This window comes from Rattus norvegicus, chromosome 19, assembly GCF_036323735.1.
Source record: "Rattus norvegicus strain BN/NHsdMcwi chromosome 19, GRCr8, whole genome shotgun sequence".
In the NCBI taxonomy this organism is placed as follows: domain Eukaryota; kingdom Metazoa; phylum Chordata; class Mammalia; order Rodentia; family Muridae; genus Rattus; species Rattus norvegicus.
Window position 1 is genome coordinate 70696973 of NC_086037.1, and position 27138 is coordinate 70724110.

General features: G+C 48.2%; 1 protein-coding gene and 1 long non-coding RNA gene across 18 annotated transcripts in view; one reads left to right on the forward strand and one right to left on the reverse strand.

Moving 5' to 3' along the window:
- The window catches only part of Pcnx2 (pecanex 2), a 150630-nt gene that overhangs the window by 80733 nt on the left and 42759 nt on the right, over positions 1-27138 (reverse strand). For all 7 annotated transcript variants that reach the window (NM_001427189.1, XM_063278079.1, XM_063278080.1 and 4 more), the window contains 5 exons: positions 23606-23777; positions 16568-16678; positions 15916-16007; positions 4401-4510; positions 2853-2949 (listed from right to left, as the gene is read on the reverse strand). In NM_001427189.1, the coding sequence (NP_001414118.1) occupies positions 2853-2949; positions 4401-4510; positions 15916-16007; positions 16568-16678; positions 23606-23777 (582 nt within the window). The remainder of the gene's footprint in view (positions 1-2852; positions 2950-4400; positions 4511-15915; positions 16008-16567; positions 16679-23605; positions 23778-27138) is intronic.
- LOC120098634 (uncharacterized) lies at positions 6263-18287 on the forward strand. Of its 11 annotated transcripts, none has more exons than XR_005497051.2 (6): positions 11196-11361; positions 11782-11857; positions 12131-12196; positions 15841-16063; positions 16423-16607; positions 17756-18287. It is a non-coding gene; the product is annotated as an uncharacterized LOC120098634 (long non-coding RNA). The 11 variants fall into 11 exon arrangements; XR_005497047.2 differs by having other exon boundaries at positions 15924-16063; XR_010060518.1 differs by lacking the exon at positions 11782-11857 and having other exon boundaries at positions 6263-11704; positions 15924-16063; positions 17868-18287.

A 27138-nucleotide genomic window follows, 5' to 3' on the forward strand; every position in this document is an offset into this window, starting at 1 on the left:
GACAGGTAACTCCTATCCTCTGACCACACTAAGGGCATGCTATCAGGGACTGTCGGGCAAGTTTATCATCTTGTATATATCACCCTGTGCTTACGAGGTCAATTTTATTGCAATAAAGAGATATTAGAGACACATCTCCATTAGTGATGGCATCAAGGAGGACTCAGGGGACATAGATTCTCTTTGGATAAGTCCTGTCCCAAGACTCCTTGTCCAACACTCGCAAGTAGGCTACACACGCTGCATGAGAGGCTGCTGTCCTCCTCCATTCTGAGTGCTTAGCTTCATGCTCCAGCAGCGTCTTCTCCTCTGTCTTTCACCGCCTGGGCTACCCTGCCTCACACTGGCATGTCCTTACCCTGCCCACCGCACACTCAAGCATCCTTGGACACTGCCTGGTTTCCTTTTAGTCACTATGCTCAACAATTGAACCAAAGTCACTTGGGGATGGGGTATCTTCTTACACTTCCAGGTCATTGTCTATCATTGAGGAAAATCACAGCAGAGATTCAAAGCAGAAGCCATTAAGGAACACTATGTATTGGCTCTCGCAGGGAGGGGAGGAAACCCCCCAGCAAATAACCTATTGAAAGAATGTGTATTTTGACATGGGCATGGCCATGTCAATGGCTCCAAGGCCAATGGCTCCATAGGACATTATAAAAGCCATTACCTGTATGGGCCAGCATCAAGAGGAACATCAACACTTCCCCCAGAAGCCTTGAGTATCAGTGTTTGAGATGACTGATCGGTGTGTATGGATACTAGCAACTGTGGCTTCCTATATCCTGAGGCTTACAGACTGACACTTCTCATCTGCAGAGCTCTCCTGCTAAGTCTAGTTCCCCAGCCTGCCATGCTGTACAAAACTAAACACACTGAGCTTCCAGGTTGCAGTGATGACGACAGAGCCACCTGATCCCAGCTTCACTGCATGTACTTCTGTGTGTCCTTTCTTCAGTCCCTTACTGTCTCTACCTATGGGACCTAAGCTGAGCAGGTCTCGGTAGGCTAATGCTTAGCTAGCAAGCTTTTACAGGCCAGGCCCACCTGCCCAGTGAAAGGTACTGCCCACAGTAGGCTGGACCCTTCTGCATCAGTTACTAAACCAATGAGCCCTTACAGATGTGCCAAAGGGCCAACCTGAGAGCTACAAGTAGTAGACTAGAATGTCTCTTTCAGGTAGTTCTAAGATATGTCAAGTCGACAGTCGGTGCTGAGGCAGATGCCATTACAGAGAACGAAAAACTCAGAAAGCTGAAAGTCAAACTGTGTTAGCTTTAGCACCCAGGCCTGAGCCTGCAATCGTGGGTGCTGCAACCCCCTCACGCTCTCCTGAAGTGGCACGCAACAATTACATCACTTGAATTCGATAGGGTGCACTGAACACTTGCTGTTCACTTGCTGAACACCGGCCTCTCTCTGCGGATGTAAGGATAAATAAGTCAGGGTCCTGGCTACAGGTAATCAGCATCAAGGGACCACTGACGACATCTGCTTTTTGCTTTTGTCTGTCCTTCATAAGACAGACAGAAAAGCAAGAACTGTGGCTTTGGCCAGCTCCACTTTCAGAACTGTAGAATCAACAGGTTGACACAGTTGGTGGCTGACATTTTACAAAATGTTAATGGCAGTCCATACCAAAGAGGCCACATCTGCTTTAAGGACACTTGAAAGTCCTCGAAGCCATTCCTGATGCACAGGAAGCAGAATGGCTACCCTCTTCCTTCCTTTGTATCCTCCGTCTGTTCCAGCCAATATAGTTGTTCCTCTCTTCAACTACAGATGCTAAAATGTTCAAAGCCTTACTGATAGAGATCAAGATGCTTGCAGTTAACCATCAGACTGAGCACGGGGACCCCAATGGAGGAGCTAGGAAAAGGACTGAAGGAGCTGAACGGGTTTGCAACCCCATAGGAAGAACAACAATATCAACCAACCAGATACCCCAGAGCTCCCAGGGACTAAACCACCAACCAAAGAGTACACAGAGGGGTTGGAGGGAATCCTTGGCTCCAGCCGCATATGTAGCAGAGGATGGCATTGTCTGGCATCAATAGGAGGAGAAGCCCTTGGTCCTGTGAAGGCACTTTTTCCCGTGCAGGGGAGTAGAGTAGTTGGGTAGGAGGAGGGACATCCTCATAGAAACAGGGGAAGGGGGGATGAGAGAGGGGGAACTGGGCAAGTGGATAACATTTAAAATGTAAATACATAAACTGTCAAATAAAAGAAGTTCAAAGCCCAGGGGCATTTAGCAAGGGCTGTGCTGATGCCAAATCTGAACCCAAGGACCCAGGAAATCGTGCTCTGATCTCAGTGTGACTGAGAGGGCAGAAGAACTGTGCAGCAGATGTCAGGAATGCAGGCCTACTGTGGGCTTCTGTGAGGAGATTTTATTTAGACAGACCTTAACTGCTGTTTGACAGTGTCTAGTTTGTCTTTCAGCTCCTGGGCTACCTTGCCTCACACTGACGTGTCCTTATCCCGCCCAGGGGGACACTGCCCTGGTGTCCTTGTAGTCACTATGCTCAACACTCAAACCAAAGCCACTTGGGGATGGGGATGGGGATGGGGTATCTGTCCAGTGATGGACGGAATTTATGAATATGACTCATGATGATATCCAGGCAGGTCAGTTGAGCTCCGTTGGGTACCCTGGTCTTTGGGACAGATCTATGTTGGAGATAATCCAAAGATGGGCAGCTCAGGTATCTTGGGAGGTAAGACTGGATTGAACCCAGGGCCTCCTCCTGCTTTTCCAGACCCAGCTAGCTAGCTGCATCATGGCAGCTTCCCCCCTGCGACAAGCAAGGTGCCCTATAACAGGCAGTCTTTCCATGCTGAGGTCTTACCACTGAATCCTTCATCCTCTGAGGGAGGGGGTCTGCAGCTGACTCGTCCAGGTTCTGATGTAAGCATTTAGGAAGCAATTTGCACTGAATGAAGGACCTAGAGTGGGAAAGCACACAGGTTGTTTATAAACTACGCGTCTCAGGCAACGTGATCCTTAGGCTGCACGCCCACAGGGAGCAAAGCCAAGCCCACTGCAAAATCAGGACGCACTCGGGAGATAGTGAGGTTGTCTTAATACTGAATTCATTGGGTAGCTATTACTATTATGCATGTGTGCGGGGGTGGGGGTGGGGTGGGGTGGGCACATATATGAGACTCTGAGGGAAACACCGTGGAGTCAGTCTCCCCTTCACCTTTATGTGAGTTATGGGAATCACACTCAGGCTGCCCAAGCTGATTCCCGGCTGAGGAATCTCCCTGGCTCTTGTTTCAGTCTCTAAATTTCATCCTGACAAAAGTGGTTAAGGACCCTAAGGGGCTCAGTTCTCTGTCAGCAGCAGGGGATCCAGTTTCCTCTAACCCACTAAGCTACAGCCTCACCAACATTGCCAGCAGAAGGTAGCAGCCAGGCACACAGGTGACACTAAAAATTTTGTGTTCAGCCTTTTTTCTGTTTCCCTATTTGTCTACGCTTTTCGCCCTAAGGTGTCTAATTGCCCAATTATTTCGGTATCTGTGGCCCCCAGCAGAGTTATCTTAAGTCAAAAGGTTATATAAGTTCGGTCAGATTATAGGACACACTGTTATCAATATCTGATACTCACCTTGACACTGTTCAGAGGATTTCCAGTCCCCGTATACAGATCTGTACTTCAGAGATTACAATGGCTATCGTTTAAGGTCTCGACACAGACCCCACTGTGTGATGTTTAGGACACACTCAGGAGACCATGAGGATGCTTTAATTTTAAATTTGTTTGGTGGCTATTACTATTATGTATGTGAGCATGCAAGTGGGCACACATATAAGACTCTGGCTGTACAAGAAGAAATAAAGTAAAGGTCCCCTTTCGAGTATGTGGGTCTGCTCTCCATAGGGTGACCTCCAGAGGAAGACAACAGTGGAACTCTGTGTATCCAGCAAGGCCATCTGTGACCATGGCTTTTCCTACAGCACAGCAAGAGAAGCTCACCCAGGGCTGGGGCACCCAGCTACCTGGGAGCTTGACTGCAAGTGAGGTGCTCAAAGGCAGATTCTGTCTGGAAGTTTGCCTTCGAGTTTCAACCATGTCAGTTCAGCCCTGCCTTTCTCTACCCCGGTGCACCCCATAGTGTGGGAGAGAAAGAACCACTGGAACTGGAGACCTTCAGAGCTCAGGTAAAAATCCTGAGTGTGGTGTCACACATTTATAATTCCAGTGCCAGAGAGGTGGCGCTCTGGGTCTCACTGGCTAGGCTAGCCTAACCGGCAAGCTCCAGGCCACTGTGAGACTTGTGTCTCAAAAGAAAAACGGTGAACCATGCCAGAGGGGCGACCTCTGACCATGATACTCACAGACGTGTGGACAGGCATTTATACACACAGGGAATACAGGACAGCTACTCACAGGAGCACGGAAGGATCACTGCTCTGCCGGCTCAGATGGTAGGACAGCGCGACCAGGAGGCCACAGAAGGCTGAGAACAGTGCGGGGATGTGCTGTGTGCTCCATGGCTCCTGCAGAAAGACGGCAGGTGGCTTGAGGAATGTGGCGACTCGCCCTCGTCACGGAGTGACCTTCACACCCAGTAAAGAGCATCTCTGTACTTAGAGCCTTTGGTTGCAAACCACAAAATGCAAGCATTGAGCAAGGGCTGCAGTTCTCCGCCGGGCTGATTGCACGGTGTGTGCTGCCACCTGTATGAGCGGCACTGGGGAATTACGACAGTCACGATGCCGTTAGTCATTGGAGAGTGCTAACCTCCAAGTATAACGGCCACTGCTGCCCTTTTGTTTTGGTTTTTGAAACAGGGTCTCCTGAAGCACAGGCTGGCCTGGAACTCACCGTGAGCTGGACTTCTGGTCCTCCCACCTCTATTCTCTGATTGCTGAATTTCCAAGCAAGCACCACCACACTTGGTAGTGTGAAGTATGAGGTTGGAACCTTGGGCTTTGTGCGCACAAGGCAAGCACTCTACCAACCCAGCTACATTCTCGCAAGTCCCTGACCCTCGGCTCAGAGAAGCTGTGATTGCCTGAAAGAATTCAGGAGACCCTCAACAAGGGGGAACCCAGTAGGGCCCCCCTTATAGGAGAGAGTGAGGAGGATCATTAGACCCTCACCTGAGATCAGCCACACCTTCCCATACCATCCTCCCAGCTATACAGGATCCCATCCCGGTTGCACGTGGTCTCAGAAGACGCTATGTGAGAATAAAGGACACGGGAGGGTGAATTCAGCCTCCATCGAGAAACCATCCTCTGTGCCAGAGTGGGAACGGTCTATGGCATGGCTGTACGGCGCTCCCCCGTGCTCCTGTAAGTAACCCAAGTAATCTCTTTGGTTCACACAAACTAGACTGGGGCAGACTCGCTCCTTCCACCTGTGGTTGATCCCATCGGCAGCGAGCAGACATTTGTCCGCGTCTCCCCGGGGAAAGTTAGTACAATACTAGGCAACAGGATTTCTTCGAGCCTCGTAATCTGCAACGCTGCCTGCCTCGTGTGTCTTGTTTACACTATGTTTCTAGATCTCACCAAGAGGCCATGTCTGACGGCGACCTCAGACACTGCGTACCTCAGAAGAGCGCATCATTAAATGATGCGTGGCCGTTTATCCCTGTATATAGCTATTTTGACTAGCGTCTGCTTTACCCTCGGCCAGGCTCAGCAACAACAGATATCCCGTCTCGCTCCAGCTACTCCCAACACCTTTTTCAAGGCCCTGCCACAAAACCATTTAATAACCATGTACAGGACCGGTGCAGTGAGTCTGAGCAGCTGACTCCCCCTCCCCCACACACCTTAGGACTCAGACAGGAGAAAAGGGTGGAAGGAGTGGTGCTGCTGGTTAGCGTCAGTCGTCAACCTGACAGAACCTAGAACCTTGGAAGAGTCTCGTACTAGTACTAATGAACTATCTACTCTAGACTTGCCTGGGAACACGTCTTTAGGAAATTATCTTAATTGGTGTAAGGAGACCCATCCCACCTTGGGTAGCACCATTCCCTAGGCTGGCGGCCCTGGATGACGTGAGAGTGAGGAAGGCAGCTGAGTGACGCCGCAGAGACCTGGATGTTTATTCTGTCTGCTCCCGACTGTGGCTGTGACACTTTAAGTTCCTGCCTTGACTTCTGCACAATAATGGACCTTGCTCTGGCTGGTCGACCAGATAAACCCTTTATTCTCTAAGCAGCTTTTGGTCAGTGTATTTTGTCACAGCAACAGAAGTGACAGTAGGACAGATAGTCTGACCTAGGTATATGTAAGTACAGAGACGGCTGTCCTTTAGTGGTGCAGAGGGTGGTTGGAGGCCTGGACTCAGATTTTGTCTGTTAAACAACAATGACAACCAACCAAACCAAATCCTCCTCTACTGGTTACTCCCAGGAAGGCCCAAGTGAGAAACCTGGGTGACCTTATCTAAGAAGTCTCACTGTGGGGTCTTAGATCATATCTGAAGAACTGTGGATAAAACACTAGTCAGGAGCTTATGTGGAACATACAGTAGACGCTGACCGTTACTAGATTCATCCAAACTATAGGAAAGGAATATCAAGCCCTTGAGAAAGTCAGCTTGGGCAGCGGGGATCATGCCAGCCTTCTCATGGGGAAAAAAAGGAAGAATTACAGTTTGTACAAATGTCTTGCTCCTCTATCTACAGCACTGGACAAACAGGGAAGAGGGCAGGATGGGAGGGAAAGCCATCAGATGTGACCTTGCTAGGAGGGGCTGCTGTTTTTCTAACACAGTCTGCACCAACAGGCCTGACAGGGGATTCTCTTGGCCCCTGCACTATGAGAAGTCTGCTCATGAAGCAGAGACCATAGCTGGCAGGGCGATGTGACACAGAATGAATGATGGGTGGCTACAGGAGCAAAGACCCTCCGTGTGAGGATCCCCACTGTTTTACTCCTGTGCATATAACCACGGAAACTGCATGCCGTCCCACGGAGATGCTGTCTTCCACATCCCTGGCTGCCTTGCTCACCAGGGCAAGGAATTGGAAGTGGAGTCAGTTTGGTTTTCTATTAATGGAGGAATGGATAAGGGAATTTGGAGAAATATGTAAAAATATGTGTGTATGTATATATGTATGTATGTATCTATGTATGTATCTATGTATGCATGTATAAAGAGACTGCTAGCAAAGTGATCTAGAATGGTGTACCAATACGACCGAGTTCTGCAGGAATGAGAGGAAGAGGACCACGGAGGTTGGGAAGTTGAAGCCACGAGGAAGTGTGGACAGGTGAGACGTCCTTTCTCCACTCAAGGCTGAGGCTACCATTCAGACTGTGTGGACATGGGAACACAGACATACAGACAGGCTGGTGAAGACACTCGCCTCTGACCTCAAGGTTATGTTTACGTAAGGCCACACGAATGTGGCATTTTGCCAGAAATGCTTATCTGTCGGATTATGTCGCAGCCTGCTCTGAGTTCCCGATATTCGGTGGCAGCCACCTTTAGTTGATTCACACTGGATATGTATGATCGACTCCACACGGCCTTTAAGCAGCCCTTTGGGCAGTATCTAGGCGACCTCACTCCAGATGTGGGCTTGAGTGTCTCAAGGCCTACTCTGAGACATTGCTCAATTCCCTAGGAAAAGCTCAGGTTCCCAGTTCCTGCACATAGGGCAGGGCAGGTCTCTTGGGGCTTGCTCCTAGAGCACTCTTCTCTCCACACATGTTTAACCTGCTGAGTGGCATGCACGCACACATAGACACACATGTGCACACTAATTCCCAAGAGAGCAAGGACAGGGGGCTGCTTGGCCACCAACACGAATCGTCCCTTCATGTGCAGAGAGCCAGCACTCCCCCAGCTCTGCCAGCTTCAAGCAAGATCATTCTAGAGTCATAAGGGGTCTCCGAGCTAAGCCAGCCTTAGCCCTTCCGGGTGCTTATCATATAAGGATGCGGGAAGAGCTTAAGGTACTCGAGCATGGTAAGAAGGCTATCATGAGTGTGCACAGCATCCAGCGTGCTGCTCTGGGTCCGCAGCACCTTCGAGGTATGCAAAGCGCATTGCATGGCAAACATGAACACAGCCCCACTCTTCACTGAAGGAGGATGGTGCCGAGGCTTGGGGTGGGGGAGGGGTCTGCAACCACAGAGCATCGAGGGAGTCATAGGCTCTAAGGAGCCACATGTGTCCTATCAGAGATGTGATTTTAGAAGAAGACCAGAGGGAGACAAAGAGGGTGATGTTGACATTTTTCCAAAGAGGAAATCAAGTGGCCCGAGAAGGATTTTGAAGTCACCCACCCCTGGGCTCCGTGCAAGGCATTTGCTGGTGAGCCCTGATGCCACATGCCCCGTTCCTACAAGGAGAAACGGAGACTGGCTGGGGGTGGGGTGGGGTGGAGTAGGGTGGGATGGGCTTGCTGACATCTCCAGGAGATAGGGAGGTGCTAAAATACACTTTTATACTCGACCATTGTGAAACAGTCTTGTACTTATTTATATAAGCTGGGGTGGTGTCTCACACTAAAATCCTAGCTCAGTGGAGGCAGGAGCATTGTCATGAATTGGGGGCCAGCCTAGAATATGGTATGAGATGCTGTCTTTAAAAAAAATTAAGAAAGGAATTGGGGATTTAGCTCAGTGGTAGAGCACTTGCCTAGCAAGCGCAAAGCCCTGGGTTCGGTCCCCAGCTCCAAAAAAGAAAAAAAAAAGAAAAAAAAATTAAGAAAGGAAGGAAGAAATACAGGCTCAAAAATCCATGCCAGTTTCAGAGAGAGGTCAGGATTCTTTAAAGCTCTGTTCTTGTGTGTGTGTGTGTGTGTGTGTGTGTGTGTGTGTGTGTACTAGGTGTGTCCAGTGCTGCAAAGGTCAGAAGAAGACGCGGAGACTACATGTAGGGAGACATCCTATGTGGGTACTGGAAGTGGAATTAGGGTCCCCTGGATGAGCAGCAGGTGTTCTTGACTGCTAAGCCTTCTCTCCACCCCCAAGACATTAGGTTTTAGCCCATCTATCACTCACGGATAATGAAGCATCCGCCACAGAATTGTTTGCTTCAAAACGAACACCCGTAATTGCCTTGTGATGTGTCTCGTGGGCCCCTAAATTGGAGAGGGTATGGATTGATGAGAGCTGGTTTCATAAAGCTCCCCCAGGTTTTGAAATATTTTTATGAGGCAGGAATAAAACCGTCTAATAGCCTGACAGTCCTGCCGCTTCACGTGTGCCGGTGAGGGGGGGTGGCTTAGATGAGAGCGTGTGGGCATTTCAGCTTGCACAAAAGCACTCTAAAGAGGGGTGGTTTCAGCATTGTCTCCTGAGAACCTCAGGGCAGCTCTTAAGACGGAATTTATAGGCAGGCTAGCTAAGAGCCTGCGAATGAACGGAATACAAACTGGTCCAAGTCTCACCGCTGGGCTTTTCAGAGCAGATTTAAATGTGCTCTGTTTGAAGAAATAAGTTTCTCATATCCCATCAAACGGGTGTTTCTGAGATCCACACTTCATGGTTCCTGACCTAAGTCCTTTTCTTGACTTTTTTTTTCTTTTCCTTTCTGAAGCTCCTCTAAAGTCAATGCAGTGAGACTTCGGAGACATGGTTGGGTCCCAGGTCTCACCACGTTTCCCAGGGCAGCTCCTGATTCCTGGTGGGGCTGCCAATGCCTCCCACTGTGTTCAAAGCATGTCAGACACTCAAGTAGACGGTAGACAAAGCAATGGGTGTGTTAACAAATGTGGCAAGACATCCATCCATCACTGAGCCCGAGGAGGAGGTACTTACTTCACAGTGCGTTCGTTTGGTGGAAAATACCATCTGTTTATGACTCCAAGTGATATTTCACTTTTAGGCGTAGATATTTAAGAAAAACAAGATGGTTGCATAGTAAGGTGGGTGATGTATCTCAAGTATTTAAGCCTTCCTAGATGTATAAATATATCATTGCCTATGCACAGACTCACACAACTCACTCACACACCCATACATTCATGCACACACTCTCACACACACTCACACACTCATACACTCATGCACACACTCACACACACACTCACACACCCATACACTCATGCACACACACTCTCTCTCACACACACACACTCACACACCCATACACTCATGCACACACTCTCTCACACACACACACTCACACACACACTCTCACATACACTCACACACATACACACCCACAGACACTCTAATACATACACACACTCACACATACTTATACACTCTCACACTCACACACTTGCCCCCTCCACATTCACACAAACTCTTTTACATACTAACACACATAATCACACACATTCATACACACACACTTTCACACTCATGCAAATGCCCACCCACACAATCTCATGCATACTTGTGTACTCACTCACAAACCCCCCACATACTCTCACACATAGTTCCACACTCATCCGCACACTCAACACACTTACATAGGCTCTCTTACACATACTCATACACACGATCACACACACTCTCACACATCCTCACATTCACCTTCACACATACTTACACACTCACCCACACACCCACACATTCACACTTTCACTTATGCATACACTCACTCTCACGTACACTTTCTTGCACACTCACACATTCAGGCAGAAGGTCCCTAAGGTTTGAAGGTTGTCTGGTCTGCAGAATCAGTGCAGCTTCCTCTCTCTGAGTGTGGGCAGCAGGGACAGAGAAGGAAGATTTCGAAGGAGGGTCTCCAACTGAGTAACTACACATTCGTTTAAATCAGTTTGTAAGGTTTGTCCTGGGTGGGTCTGGCCTCTTTAGAGGAGCCTTTTAAAAAAGCTGTGGGAGTCTAAAGAGGAAAGAGACACAGTGGAAGCCTGGGAGTGTGCTTTGAGGAACCCAGTGCCCACTCAATAGCTCAGGAAAGCCATGTGGCCAGTACCTAACGGTGTCCTCAAAGCTACAATGTGTCCCACAGCCCAGGCAGCCAAAAAAGAGGGACTATCATCCTGTAGCTACATGAAACTGATTTCTACTGGCACACAGGGAAGACCTCAAGCCTCTGCTGAGACCAGAGGTTCAGTCACAATGATTTCAGCTGAGACATCAAGAAGAGAACCCAAGCTGTGAGTCTGTGGAGCAGTGCACAACTGCACGGATTCTGGGGTGTAGCTTGTTACTCAGCAATAGCGAACGGACACGGGCGGGAGTTGCTGAGCGTAGCCGACGTGAGCATGCGTAGTTGATGTTGTGGTGACGTCAGCAAAGAGAGTAGGGTAATTACGACCAGCGCATGTTAGGAAATACTCTGGGAAGGGAGCTCAGCTCCGTCAGTAAGCGCCTGTCTGAGTTTAATTCCCTAGAGCGAGTGTAAAAGCCCAGTGTTTCCTTGAATGCCTATAATCCCAGCACTGAGGAGGCAGAGACAGGTAGATTCCTGGAGTTTACTGGCTGGATAGCCTAGCCAATCAGAAAGCGCCAAGCCCAATAATGGCTGCTTGGAAGCAGTGAATACAGCCTAGAGAAGCATACGTGGTCCCTCTTTGGCTGTCAGGCTATGGGAAGGGTGGACTGCAAGAGATTAGAATTTCCCCAGGGATCTCCTGCCTGGAGAAGATGTAATGATCAGAGGAAAAACTTGCCTCCTGAAAACAATTTATAACGTGTCAGACAGCCTTACCGGAGAGGCTTGGAGTGGAGACAGGGTGCGCAGGACCACACCCAGGCTGGACTGCTTAGTTATGCATAACTCATGCCAGGAGACCCCCAAAGGTAGACTTGGGGATCACTGGGCTCCTTTGTTCCTCTTTTAACAAATTCACATTGACGATTTAATTGGATTTTTTGAGGATGGGTAGCTGGCCCTGAACTGTTAAGGCTCAGGCTGTGAGTCCCTAGGTCCAATAGCACGGATATCCTCATGAGGTGGGTTTCACTAATTCATTGTAAACGGGAGAAAAAAAACTGTGAATTATGTATGAACCCCTGGGCAATTCGCCACAGCATCCTGGGCTTTGACTTCACTTTTGGTATAGAGCGATGGATGCTGGAATCATCCCCGCCTGTTAGGGATGAAGGGCAATGAGCAGACACCAGGGAAATCCTGCTAGAAACTCAAGTTCCATGGATGGGCAGGTGTCTTAATCTGACTGCGAATTGTCCTTCTGACAAGCGAGTGAGATAATTTTCACTTTGCAGGGGTAGGGAGGACAGCTGAAGTCAGCAGAGACCTTGGAATCTACTGAGGGGTTGCCGGGAGAACAGGTAAGGTTCACACCAGCGCTCCCCCCCTCCGGCCCCCAAAGCATATTCTAGAACTATGGGTCTATTATAGATCTACAATTAGACTTTAAATCCCGAAAATGGGAAATGCTGAAGTGCAGGCTACACCTGGGGGGTGCTAGGGAGTGGGAGCAGGAGGGAGAGAAAGCCTTCTGCAAGCCATTGTTAATGACTCTTGGGAAGCATTAAATTATAACAATGTGTTTCAGCCTCTGGGTCCTCTCACCAGCAATAAAGCGGAATTTCTTCAGTAACAAATAAAAAAAAAACCAGCAATCTAGGTTTACCTAGACAAATAGAAATCCTAGCTAATTAACTGCTGAGCCATTTCTCCAGGGAGCAAATATTCTGGTGGCTTCCGTGTGTCACTGTCAAATATGTAAGTCATAGAGGGGGTCTGTTTTATGTTATTTGTAACCGTCTCAGAACAGCCAAAGAGAATACGAGATTGAAAGAGGAGTCAGATTTTCTTTCCCTAATTAATATTCCAGAGGGCAAAATCAACTCACCCCGCCCCCATAACGAGACCCGATAAAAAGGCAAGGAAACTGAGGGGAAACCTAAGAGAGAGACACCCCACCCTGGGCTTTGCTTTTTAGTTCCTGATGGCCAGGAGTCACAAAGCTTCACACAACAGGTAAAACAGATATTGCCCACAGAGGCAATGCTCTTCTTACAAAAGACATCTAAAACACGAAGGCTAAAAATATCCCATGAGCCCAGCTGACACAGGCCCAGAGCGTTCAAGAGCCTGACTTTAACCCGGGTCAGCTCTCATAAACTCAAATAAGACCATTCACAATTCATAATACCATTCACAAAAGGAAGAGCTTTGAGAAACAAAGAAACCAGCCCATAACAACAAAAGACAAATTGAAACTTCATTTCCTTTGTAAACTTTGCTCACTCTTTGCACCTGGTTATAAATTGCGTCCTTTGGGAGAGGTAACTTCACAAGATTGCAATCACATTAGCCTTGGCTGAGGCCCCTGGGGTATCTCTCTTAAGAAGCCCACATTTATGTCTTAGGAGTACTATAGTTTTTCTATGTCATTCTCCTTTTAAACGCCCCACACCCACACCTACCCCACACCCACACCCCCATCCCCGTGCGTACTGTCTCGTCTCTCTGCTTAATAAACTGGATAACTTCACATCACTCTGACATGCCCTGAAATTCTTTTCTTTTCCCATTGTCGAGGACCAGGCATCAGATGCACGGTGGTCCCTAAGGTGGGAATTTCCCAGGCTTCTTGCAGCTGGGCTGGGCAGTCTCCAAGGGCAATGACAACAACAATAAATCAAGGTAACAAAGCTCACAGTGAGACCCTGTAGAGAGACACGACCAGTCAGGCAGCTGACAGGCAGCCCCAGCTCGTGAGGACCCATTCATCCTTCACTCTGAGGAAGGGAGGTGGACTATCTGTGGCTCTGTGTCAGCAGCACAGAGCAGGCACCCTGGTGTAGAGAAAGTGCCAGAAGGAAACCACACCACCTGAGCTCTAGGGTGGGAAGTGCGAGGCCTATTCTTGGTTATCAACTTTGACAGTAGCTGGGATGAACTAAAACCCAAGTGGCTGGGTACACACAAGGTTTGGTTTTGTTTTTTGTTTTTTGCTTTTTTGTTTTCTTAATTAAATCATTTGAAGCAGGAAGAGCAACTTTTAGTCTGGATCTTTTGAGATGGTAAGACGCACCTTTAACCTGGGCCCCACCTTCTGCAGGCAGCCGATATGAAGGACGCAGAGGGGGAAGCTTGCTCTCACTGCCTGCTTGCCCTCGCTCTCACTGGCCAGTCCATCCCTTCACTGGCATGAGAGCTTACTTCTCTAGGATACCAGAGTATACTGAAGACCAGCGGAGACATCATCCTCATGGACTAAAAATCAGCCAGATTTTGGACCTTCCATTAGTAGACAGCCATTGTTGGACTAGTGGGACCACAACCTCAGCCTGTAAAGCATTCTAATAAATCCCAAGTGTGTGTGTGTGTGTGCATGTATGTATATATGTATATGTAAATATGTGTGTGTGTGTGTGTGTGTGTATGCATGTGCACATGAATGAGACAACACAGAGAGAGATTCAGCCTAACAGTCAGTTCCTCTAGAAAACCCGGATCAATACAGTCAGTGTTTGTGGAAGGTGGGTGTGTTTTCCTCTCCTCCCAGGACCCCCCCATCACCCTGTGAATCCGATAACCACGTTCAGTCAGTTCACAGCATTTAATAGGCGCCACATCTTAAAGCAGAGAGTCGACATGGGACCATTTGAAGTCAGTGCTCACAGATGAGAAGAGAGCACTGTATGAGTTTTTTTTTTTAAGTATTTAAAATGGTAACCAGGACCATTGATATTCTATTACTATTTGTCACTCATTCTATACTATGCAACAGGAGCCAGTTCTTCCTCAGGTGAAACAGACCTCCCTGAGTACCTCTGTCTGTCCATCAGAAGCCTGCGTGAGCACTGGAAACCTCAGAGGTGGGAAGCATTTGGTTCTAACCCAGAGAAGGCAGTGAATTTACAGAGGGACTTCCTACATGGTCCCCAGCTCCTGTTTCTGCTCCTGCGGGCAACAACTCAAGGCAGTTTCTCCTTCCCCCATTTCCTCCTGTTCCCAAACAAGCCAGTGTTTCTGTTCTTGATTTTGTTCCATTTGGACGATGTTTACTGACCCCCCTCTCATTGAGAAGGCTCTAGACTGCTTCTTCCTGTGCCCTACTCTCCCACCAGAGATACAAAATTACTCAGAGCCTTATAGAAACACGAACTGACCTACAGCTACACTGTGTGTGCATGCATGACTTAGACCATATGTGTGCCATAGTTACATAGCCATACTATGTGCACGTGCATGATAAGGACTTAAGTGTGCAACAGTTACACAGCCACACAGTGTGTGCATGCATGACTAGGCCATATGTGTGCAACACTTACACAGCCACACTGTGTGCATGCGTTATTAGGACATAAGTGTGCAACACTTACACAGCTATACTATATGTGCATGCATGATTAGGGCATAAGTGTGCAACAGTTACACAGCCATACTAGGTGCATGTATTATTAGGACAATTGTGCAACACTTACACAGCACACTGTGTGTATTCATGATTAGGGCATAAGTGTGCAACAGTTATACAGCCACACTGTGTGCACGTGCACGACTGGGCCATGTGTGTACAACCATTACACTTCTGACATTGCCTTCTGGGCTTCCAGCATCTGAACTAGTTTCCTCATCTTCTCTGGTTCCTTGAGCACACCCCAGGCTTTGCTTTTTTTTTTCAGCCGGAGGCACTCTGAGGTCCACGTATAGCCTAGATTCTGGACTGGTGTGGCTGCACCATTCCATCCCACTCCCTGGTTCACACAGCTTCATGCAAGTGCACCCTATTTGGGGTGCTACTTAAGACAGAAGATGAACCCTAGAGTGGCATTGACTCACAGGGCCAGCAGAAGTCCTTCTGGTGTCCCTGGCCATTTCAGGGACATCATATAGGGCTAGGCAGGTGAGGCTTACACCACAGGACAAGCCAGGCACTGACTTCGAGGACGAATCTCCAGATTCTGCCAGGCCCCGTCACTCCACCCAAGCCGCTCATATCCCACTTCGTTTACAGTTGAGAAAGAAGTGATTAGAATGGCGTGTTGGTCGACACCAGCCATGGTCCCTTCCACGGTGTGTGCACACTTACTTTCACAGCACTGAAGCAGAAGACGTGGAGCAGGGCTGCTGCCAGGACACTCCGGCCCACGCTGTACACAGCCGATGTGATCCCGGAAACGGCTGGAAAGCAAACACCATACAGCTTACTGGACGAGCCCTTCTCTAAACTGGCAGATGTAAGCAGGGAGAGGGCCATAGCTTTCGGTATGAGTTGTCTGTCTATGGGACCCATCCAAAGACACAGGCCACTGCCAGTGTAGGAAAGATTATAACCGACTATTCTGTGGGCTGCACCCAGGGGACACTGGGGTCTTGTGTGTTTTAGGGGGAAGATTTTCAAAGCTCATAATTACTCCTACAACACATATCCATAACATCAAACACACACACACACACACACACACACACACACACACACACTTCTAAAGAATCATTTGAAGGGCCTCGCTCACTCCAAATCAAGGGAAACTCTCCCCTTCCTTGTGTCTTTGCTTACTCCTTTACTGAGAGGGCCACTTCCAACTCTGTAAAACAGACTCCACAGGAAATCCAAGTTAAAGCGGGTTTGGACCTCAAGGCAAAGCAAACCTTCCAGGTGGACCCTACCCTCCATCCCCAGGACCATCAGACTTTGTCCAAACTTGAAGCCCTTCCCAGGAGAAGCCGGTGCAGAGACTCACCAGAACCCCCGAAGAGCAACATGTCGATCTGTTCAAGGAGGTACGTGCAGAAGGTGTTGATCTGTGGGAAGAGCCCGAGGAGGGAGATCGCAGGGAAGCAACACAAAAATACTGGAAAGAAACAGAGGGAAGCAGCAATGAGCGAAGGGTGGGACAATCATGGCCACATTGTTTCTACAACACTGCCTTCTTCTATTTCATATTTTCTATTCCATCCGGGGAAACTGAGTCAACTGGGCTCCTCTCCTGGAGCTGAGAAAAAAAGAGCGAGTGCATTATTCAAGGTTGATTGCACAGAAGGCTCAGGACTTAAGGAAGAGCTGATGGGTGGGGAGGGAGGGAGGAGCGGAGGGAGGGAGGGAGGGAGGGAGGGAGGGAGGGAGGGAGGGAGGGAGGGAGGGAGAGAGGTGCACGGCCTGCAGCTCAGAACAGAATGAGACCTGGGGAGATGAGGAGAGGATTAGAAAACAGGGGAGATTCCAGAAAAGTGTGCAAAAAAAAAAAAAAAAAAAGGAAAGTCACACGTGTGTTAAAGATCCACAAAACCAAAACTAGGGTTCTCTGACCATGGAGAGATGGGATGTTATAGAGCCAGGACCACACTGCCCTGATCTAGCTTTAACTCCCCACCAAGACTGATTCATTGTGCACCCAATGTCTTTTTATCAAACCAAATCTTTAAAATACATTCTTAGCAGATTCCTAGCTTCCACCAACCCCAACTCCATGAATGCCGTTAGGCAACATCTGAAACCCGTAACAGTTTCCCTCGCTTTACTGCAGCTTGACTGCCTGGAGTCCTCACCAACGTACACGGTTAAAACAAAGTCAAACCAAAGGAACAATGCGGGTAGCTCCTGAGGACCTGATTCTTGCTCCATCTTTTGGGCTGAAAGGGGACTCAAAGCTGTTGATTTAAACCACAATTTCCCTCCGAAGGAATGAGCCAGATAGGGGTCACTATGGCCCGTGAACACAGATAGGTAGAGGTTGTCCCAGAGGTCTTGTTGTGAAAGCAGTTAGTTCTAGAACCTAGGCTGACCACACCGTGTGTGCATGTGTGCGTGTCTGTGTTGGGGTGGGGTGCGCATATGTATAGGGTGTATGTGTATACATGGGGAGGCCAGAGGTTGGCCTTAGGTAAAATCCTTGCCTTGTTCGTTGACACTGGGCCTCTCATTAACCTAGGACCAGCCTGATTGGTGGGATTCGAGCCAGCTGTGCTTTCTGGAGTCTCATGCGGCAGGCCCCAGCTCAGGTGTGCCCTGCCTCTTCTGAGACTGGATTTCCCCATCCGCAGAGTAATCACAGAGCCGGGCTCAGGCACAGGCTCTTGCTGAAGTTAACCAGAGAGGCAGTAATAGAAACCCAGCCCCAGGGCCAGCAGCCTCCCAAGCTGAGGAAGAGAGTGCCAACTGTAGCGGCCATTTTCCTGTCTCCTGAAAATGTGGGCCAAGAAGATTCTCACCAAGGAGAGAAGACAGGGAGATACACTGAATGCTCACAGCTCAGCCCAAGTAAAAACTCACGCAGAATGTTATTCCTGGCTGGGATTAGAGGTGTGGCCTGTAATCACACCTCTTTAGCCAGCTGAGACAGGAGGACTACAAGGCCCAAGGCCATTTGAACTGTGGGATGAGTTTGAGGCCAGGTAGTAAGAATCACTGAAAGCCTATGATCTCAAAATAAAAACTGAAAGCCTATAATCTCAAAATAAAAACTGAAAGCCTATGATCTCAAAATAAAAACTTGGCAGAGGGTTGGGGACTTGGGTGAGCTGTGGAGCCCTTGACTAGATATTGAGGGTCCATCCTCACTGGGCATTTGTCCTTCCATCCATCCATCCATCCATCCATCCATCCATTCATCCATTATCTGTCATCCATCTATCCATCTATTATACATCTATCATCCATCCATTCATTATCCATCCATCCATTCATCCATTATCTGTCATCCATCTATCCATCTATTATCCATCTATCATCCATCTATTCATTATTCATCCATCCATCCATTATCCATCCATCTATTATCCATCCATCCATTATCCATCCATCCATTATCTGTCCATCCATCCATCCATCCATTATCCATCCATCTATCCATCTATCTATCCATCCATCCATTATCCATCCATCTATTATTCATCTATCCATCCATTATCCATCCATCCATCCATCCATCATCCATCCATCCATCATCCATCCATCCATCCATCCATCCATCCATCCATCCCTATTAAATTGTGCATCAATGTATGTATTTGTAGGGCTTGAGGGACTATGCTACCAAATAGACATAGGAATTGGCAAGAATGAGTGGGCACAGACCCAGGCAACCTTAGAGACCTGAGAGGGTGGGGGTGGAGCCACTCCCTACCTCTCTGTGTGTGTACCTGCTGCTCTGGAACACTTAACACTTAACATGGCCACCGAGAGGACCATGGGCAGTCAGTCATGTAAAGTAACACCTGGAGTTCTTCTCATGCTAACGAGATATCTAGACAGCTTCTCGCCTTCAGCCAATGAGCTTCCCTTCCTGGGTATTCCGTCCCACAAAAGATATATAATCCCTGGTTCATCCTGAATAAAGTGTATGCATTTACATCCAACATCAAATAAACCAGTATAAACAAACTATGTATCTATATATCTATGCATCTATCATCTCTCAATCTATTCATCATCTATTTATATACCTAATTAAGTATGTCATCTATCTAATATCATCTATCAATCTATCAGCTATGTATCTATGAATCTACCATATACTTATATACCTATGTATATCATCGATCTATCATCGATCTATTGTCCTGCTGCTCCTATCTCTTGATGCATAAAACTGATCACCCGAGTTTGAATTCGTGGTAGGGGAAAACTAACTTCCAATCGTTAATCTCTGAAAAACATGTGCTATGGCATGGACAGGTGCACACACAAACACACACATACACACCAAACATACTATACATACACACACACCATACACATACACACAAACACCACACACCATATACAAACACATGCACATACACACACAACATACAGCACACACACACACATACACACACTATACACATACAAAAATAACACACACAAACACACACACACACATTAAATTTTCAAAGACCTAACAATAACAATGAAAATGAAAAGTCTGGACCAGACAGGGACGGCAGAGGGAGAGACTCTCTGCTGTCCCAGAGGGAAGAAACCCAGCTGGCACCATGATCTTGGACTCCAGCTCCCAGGCTGTGAAGCCATACACTGCTTCTGTTTTCCTTCTACACTGGGTTCTGACAGGATGTCACCGCAGTCCAGTAAGGTTTCTGACAGGAAACAGTGTATACTGCTTCTTTCCTGCTAACTTTACAGTCCTTGCTCCTTTTCTAGCTGATCCCTGGGCGTGAAGACAGTGACATCTCTAAGTCTCCTGGTGAAGAGGCTCCACAGGGCAGTGACCTTGAGTCGCCCTTGTCTCTCTTACAAAGTCAGAAACCCCTCTACCCATGGCCTCCTCTGCTCCCTCCTCTACTGGTTTATCCTTACAGCTTCAGCCCCATGATGCTCTGTGCAGATCGGCACGTTGAACACCCTCCCTCCTTACTTGCTATTTTTCTGGTTTTACTTTTATGTGAGCCACAGATCTGTCTGTCTGTCTGTCTGTCTATCTATCTATCTGCCCCCTTCCTTTATGAGCCCTAATAAAGTCTCTGGCTTTTCTGCTGTGAAAAGTGGGGTACACCAGGAACTTGGGGCACTGGCTTTCTCATAGTAGTAAAGTAAGAAGTGCAGAACCCAAGCATGAACACAATTTGTAATGAAATGTGTCAGCCTTTGCCTCTCTCAAGTCTTTCTTCCTTCCCCGGCCCCTCCCTTCTTCCCTTTCCCTCCTCCTCTGTCTCCCTTTTACTGTTTTTCTCTGGGGGCTGAAGGATTGTCTTGTTGTCTTTTAAAGATAGGATCTCAAGTAACTCGGACTGACCTCCAACTTTCTATTTTGCCAACAGCACCTTTGGACTCCTGGTCCTCTTGTGTCTACCTGCCAAGCACTGGGACCAAGTGCCTGTGCTGTCACACCCAGCACCTGCGAGTCTCATTCTACGATTATCCATAAAATGTCCTTCTTAATGAAGCCAGCTCAGAGGGTCAAGGGAGCTGTCTCTGATTTATGAGTGGAAAGCACTCCAAAGCCTCATTTACTCATTAACTTCTGGAGTGGCTCCTGACAGCCGGAGTACTCCTCGGTCCCTCCACCCTGCCAAGGCTAATCTGGTGCCTGGGGTCTCCAGGCACGAGCAGAGCATAGTGGTGAGGGGTCCGCACAGTGAGAAGACAGCCCGGCCAAGGAGACGTGAATCAAGCATGATGGTGGTACATTATTGTCACACAGGCCAGGTGCCGTGAGGTAAGGGTAGCCAGATGACCAGGAGATGGAGGAAATGAGCCACCAGGAAGAATGTGGCTGAGCACTCTAGACAAAGCATCAGAGTCCACGAGGGAGAAAGGAACAGAAGTCAAGCTAATGGAGGCTCTAGTTAGCCAACACATCCTTGTCCCTTTAGGAGATGGAACTAAAGACACTGGTCCACACGGTGATCTGGGGGGAAATGTAGCCAAGATGCACACATGGGGAATGTGGAGGTACAGCAAGGGAAAGGCAGCATTTGGGCAGAGACATCGCCTTACATCCTGTTGCATGAGCTGCCTCTGATAACCAGCTCCTCCTGTGACTTTGAGCTATGGCCTCCAACCTGCTACTTGACAAAGGAAACCAATTAACCTATTAAATTAAAATATCAGGGCAGCTGGCAGGACCTTGGGCAGGAGACATAAACTGAGGAGAAAGCCCTAATGCCTTTCTTCAGTCACGCAATGAACTTCAGTGATGAAGAAAGACACGTCAGCAGGAGTGGCCACTCGCTCTCACAGGAGGGTGCTCACCAATCTCTAATCAGAGGTCGCTTCCTGTTATGCTTCTGTTCCACCTTGAACTCGAAGGTTTGCCAATACTTGTTCTCCAGGCCTTTGGCTTCAAACTGCTTAGTTCTTTCATGGATGTGATAGAGATGAAATCCTGGATTTGCACACAGGGCAAGCTTCCAGGAGGAGGTATATGTATGTGTGCATCTGGTGTATACATGTACTGTGAGTGTGTGTGCATGGCTTATTTATATTTGTTTATAGGTCTATCTAAGTATATAAGATTTATGTGGTATATCTACATATATATATATATATATATATATATATATATATATATATATATATATATCTGTGTATATATGTATGTGTGTGCATATCCGGGAGTCTACGGATGTGTGTGACTATGTGTATACTTATAGTGTGTATCTATATAAGTAAAATCTGCTACAAATAAAGCAGGAAGAGAAAGGGAAGGGGCCGTGAGGAGGGAGAATGGAGTCTCATCTCTACCTAGGTTTTTACCTGCACTAGACACAGAGAAAGTTCCTCACACACCTGGGTACCTGCCCAGGACCGCTGCAGAGACTCAGGGACCTGTCAGAGAGAGCCAGGGAAAGGGTGACACTGTCTAAAGACTAGGAGCGCTCTTTAGGAGTGGATGTATTGATGGCAGCGAGTCTCAGGGCAGTGACTTTGCCACTGTCCTCACAAGTTCAAAGGTGGGTCGCCCCCACCATGTCCTCACAAAAATCCCCAGAGCATATGCCAATAAATCCTTGGAGCTACGGATCATAGATGTTTTGGCGAGTGACAGCACTAAGTCCTGTTTGTTCCGGGCCCTTTTCTATGTTCACATATTAACTACAAACTACTGAGGTATAAGGTGGGCTGCTTTTTGTCCCCTCACTTCCAGCACGATCTTGCTCACTTAGTAAGGTGTGATGGACATTGTGGTCACCTTGGTAGGCTCCAGACTTAGCTGGAGAAGCCTCCAGGTGTGGCTGAGGGAGTTTGTTAACCTCTGGGCATGTCTGTGAGGGGCTATGTTGATTAGGTGAATGGAGGTGGGAAGACCCACTCCATGGGGTGGGGTCCCAGACTGTGTAAAAGGAGGAGAGAGATGTGAGCCCTATTGTGAACAAGTGCTCCATGCCTTGACCTCTCACCTTGACTTGCGACCTCACACCATGATGCACTGTACCTTTGGATGTAAGCCAATCCTTTCTCCCTTAAAATTGCTTCTGTCAAGGTACTTTATCACAACAATAATAACAGAGAGAGAGAGGGGGAGAGAGAGAAAGAGGGGAGGGGAGCGGGAAGGATGGGGAGAGAGCAGGGACACAAGCATCTGACCAGCTGGCCCTAGGGTTAAATACCTTACCTATGCCACTAGCATGGGGCTCATCTGAATGGAACACTGAACGGCAGGTACTGCTCAGGTTTTAAGCCAAGCCAAGTGTAGCAGAACAAACTGGAAGTGACCAGAGCTGAGACTGGTGCCCATTCATGCATGATCACAGTGCCTGGAGATGTGGAGAGGCCTAAGGCCGTTGCCTTGTGGCCAGCTCACCCCGACAGGTACCCCTGCCAGCTTCAGGTGCTACAGGGGTGCACCTGTCTGGTCATAAATATCAAAGTCCCTTCACCAAACCCCGTTGTCAGGGGCTGGAGAGACGGCCTGGTAGGTGAGGTGCTAGCCTCGAAACCACGAGGATGTGAGCTCAATCCCCACGAGTACATAAAAGCCAAGAAGACATGGCGGTAAGCACTTGTGGTTCTAGGGTTCACTAACAGCTGTGTTAGTGAGAGACTCTGTCTCAAAACACTGAGGTGGACAAGAATGACAGCTGAGTTGTCAGCCTATGATCTTTCCTCCCTCTTCCCCCCTCCCTCCCTCCCTCCCTCCCTCCCCATTCCTCCCCCCTCACCACCACCTTGGTTATATTGGGCTCAGAGTCTTCTACAGACTCGAGACAAGAGGAACTTACTTGACCCTTCACAGCAGCAGTCACGTATGCTGGCTTCTCCCAGTAGGGATGCAAAAGACAAAGAGGAGACATATCTTCCCTTCCCAAGAATGCTCCCCGTAACCCCCAAGATCACTCACCTATTAAGTGGTCCCTGACTGATTGCAGGGTCTCTGGTGTAAAGAGCTTCAGGCCATACACGACATAGCTGGGGGGGTGTCTGGCTTTGGCCCCCGCGTCAAGAAGCAAAATAAGGCCGCATAGCATACAGAAATATATGGGTCTGCTGTAGGCGATGATTTGGTTGTGACCCTAGAAAACAAGTGCAATTTCCAAGTTGTACCTTTTGTTTTGACTCCATGACATCCCAGGAACTTACACCACATGATACGACTGATTAACGCCACCTCAACATCGATCCCCACCCTCAAAACACACAAAGAAGGGGGAGACAAAAAGTCAGATGCATAAACAAAGCTTGGTGTTTTTGAGAAGACAGAATGAGAATGTCGAAGAGAAGGTTGCACTTCCAGTCCAACAAAATTTACCTAAAAATGTCATTGCCACTCAAGAGGAAATCTGTCTAAGTCAATGCTTTCCTCAGGGGTGGGACAGACTTCCGTTCCCCTTGCTCCTTTCAGGTGCAAGACTTCTTGAAATCTTTGTTATGTGCATCTAAGTGGGGTTCCCCATCAACAGGAAATAGAATTATAAATGGGGCTTCATCGCTTCTCGGCCTTTTGGCTAAGATCAAGTGTAGTATAAATGGGGCTTCAATTCCCTCCCGAGGGGAAGCAGGGGACAGAGGAGAGAGCTGTCAGTTCTCCAGGTGTAGGTCTTAATGTGGCAGAGAGCACAGGTGGCCATTCTGACTAATCATGGGTGGCACCTTTTATCTGATACCTGTGCAGGCCTCATCCTTCCCACCATGGTAGAAGGAGAGACCTGATGCCATGAAGTCTATCCTCTGACCTCTAGGCATGTACCATGGTGTGAGCAAATTCACACAACACACACACACACACACACACACACACACACACAGGCACACACACATGCACACAGACACACACACACAACACACACACACACACACACACACACATGCACACACAGGCACACACACATGCACACAGACATACACACACAACACACGCACACACACACAAACACGTGATGCACATGTGTGCAATGATAATAAACCTTTAAATTATTTTTAAATAAGGAGGTGGGGTATTGTGCCACAGGCTTTCTAGAGCAAAAGACAGCAGAGGCTACCACATCTTTGAAATTAATCCACAATTCATAAGATTTGAGAGGCCAACGGCGATGGACCCGGCGGGTGCTCTGTAGTTCATGAGTCACCTTGCATGCACCAAGCAGAGGCAGAGTGGCTCGGTCTCGGGTGGGTGTTCTCAGTCACTGCCTTGAATGTGCTATATTTAGAAATGGAGTTTAAATTGCCACTGCTTCCAAAATAGAAACGGCCCTGAGACCAACTGACAACAGGACAATACCAGCGTCTGTCACAGACACTGGCTGCCTTTGGTCCTGAGGCCAGGCTCGGTCTTGGAAAAGAATGGTTGCACTAGTCGGGGATTCTCTTCGGCATCCAAGTAGGTCATGGATTAATAAGCATTTCTTTGCGTTAAAAAAAAGAATAAGACCAAACCAGAAGGAAGCCTAGGCATCCTTACTGAGTAAACGGCAAAATCAATTAACTGGTATAAATGACTGTGTGGCGTATCAATACACTTTACACATGCAGGGGAGATGTTTTCTCAAACTGACGAGGTTAAGGAAGCGTAATTAAGCAGGTACCACTCGTTCTGTCTCTCTGTCTTATCAAAAGGGCAGTGGGCTGGGGAGTTGGCTCAGTTAGTCAAATGTTAGCCTTGCGAGCATAACTCAGAGCAAGCCCGGAACTAACGTTAGGGCATGCCTATAGCCCTAAGTGCTGTACTCGTGGAGACAGGCAGGTCCCTGGGGCTTCAGGTCAGTGAGAAACTGCACTTCAACCCCCCACCTCCCACCACCAAAGTCCGGTCCTCAGGCCTGTGGGCACACTCACACACACAGACCTGCAGACACATTCATTAAAATCCATCCTCTAGCAATAGGCCATCTCTGGCCTTGACCATTGTGAAGAGCCCTCAGCCATCTTCCAGAAGCTTTAGCGGTGACATCAACGTGTCCTCCATGTTGCTAATTTATGAAACCAACCCTGGGGTCCCTGAGGTGGGCTAGCCCTGGCTTCTGTGGCTATACCTCCTGTGTTTGGGGTCCCAGAGCCATAATCAGGATATTGCTCATTTCCAGCACATAAGCCACTATATCTTCCCGAATCCCCAGAATGCTCACTAAGGAAAGTCTGTGCTCCCCCACTGCTGAGTGTCCGTCTCCATCAGTAGCCGCCCCTCCCCTACATGGCTTGATTTTTAACTTTTCGATAAAAAAATATTTTTTTCTGCCTGCTCCACCGGTGAGGGCTAATCATGGTCTCTTAACAATCCATTAGGCTTCCCCGGTGAGGTTTACTAGCACGACTTCTACAGTGTGTCACATGGCCGGGAGCATCCTCCAGGCTACTGTCTGAATGCTGACCTTGTGTGCAGGTGGGTTTCCCAACAGCCCCTGCCCATCAACGCTGCGGCAGACAGTTCACGGAGCAGTTTGGAAAATCGGGAAAGAAATGAGAAGCCCGCAGGGAAGCCCGCCACCGGGGGCTGAGTGACCGGCCACCTGCGCACACTTTACATTTGAGGTGGCTCATGAATTGCAAAGCAGACTCCTCTCCTGACTCATTTTTGTTTGTCTTTTGGATGAATCGCACATTGATTAACAAGATAAGGATTCTTGTCAGGCTCTTGTTCTGGGAAGCTGCATTGCATGGGAAATGCCTCCTCCTCCTCTTCCTTATCAGAGTTTCTAGAGACACCCGCTCAAGCCAGAGCTGGATAGACTTAGAAATGCCGGTAAGGAAATTGGTGACTGAAATGGACACGGGGCAGGTGTCTGACTATAGTTCACTGGTAGCTTGGTCTGCTCTTAAAAGAATCTTAAAAGACAGTGTTACTCCAGCTCAGCACAACAGTGTGGTGGTCGCAGTAATGATACCTCAATTCTACCTGAAGCGTGAGGCTTGCCTGTCACCCTCTTCTCCCTGTGGCCTTAGCATGCTTTGTATCACATCCCAAAGTGCATGCAGGGAAGGAATCATTCATGTGTGAGAGTGTGTGTGTGCATGTGTGCAAGCATGTGTGTCTGTGCACTCACGCCTGTATGTGCATGTATGTGCACACATGCCTGTATGTGCATATATGTGCACACATACCTGTGTGTGCATTGTATGTACACACATACCTGTGTGTGCATATATGTGCACACATGCCTGTATGTGCCTATATGTGCATGTATGTGCACACATGTCTGTGTGTGCATATATGTGCACACATACCTGTGCATGTGTGCACATGAGTGTGCATACAAGTTTGTCTGGGTGTGTGTATATGTATAGAAGCCAAACTCTGTGTGTCTTCTTCAACCTTGCCCCCACCTTATTTTATCCAACAAAGGGCCTCTCAGTGAATATGGAGTTCTTCAACTGTCTGTCCACACTGGCTGGCCAGTCAGTCACAGGGTCCTTCAGTCTTTGCACCCACAGTACTTGGAT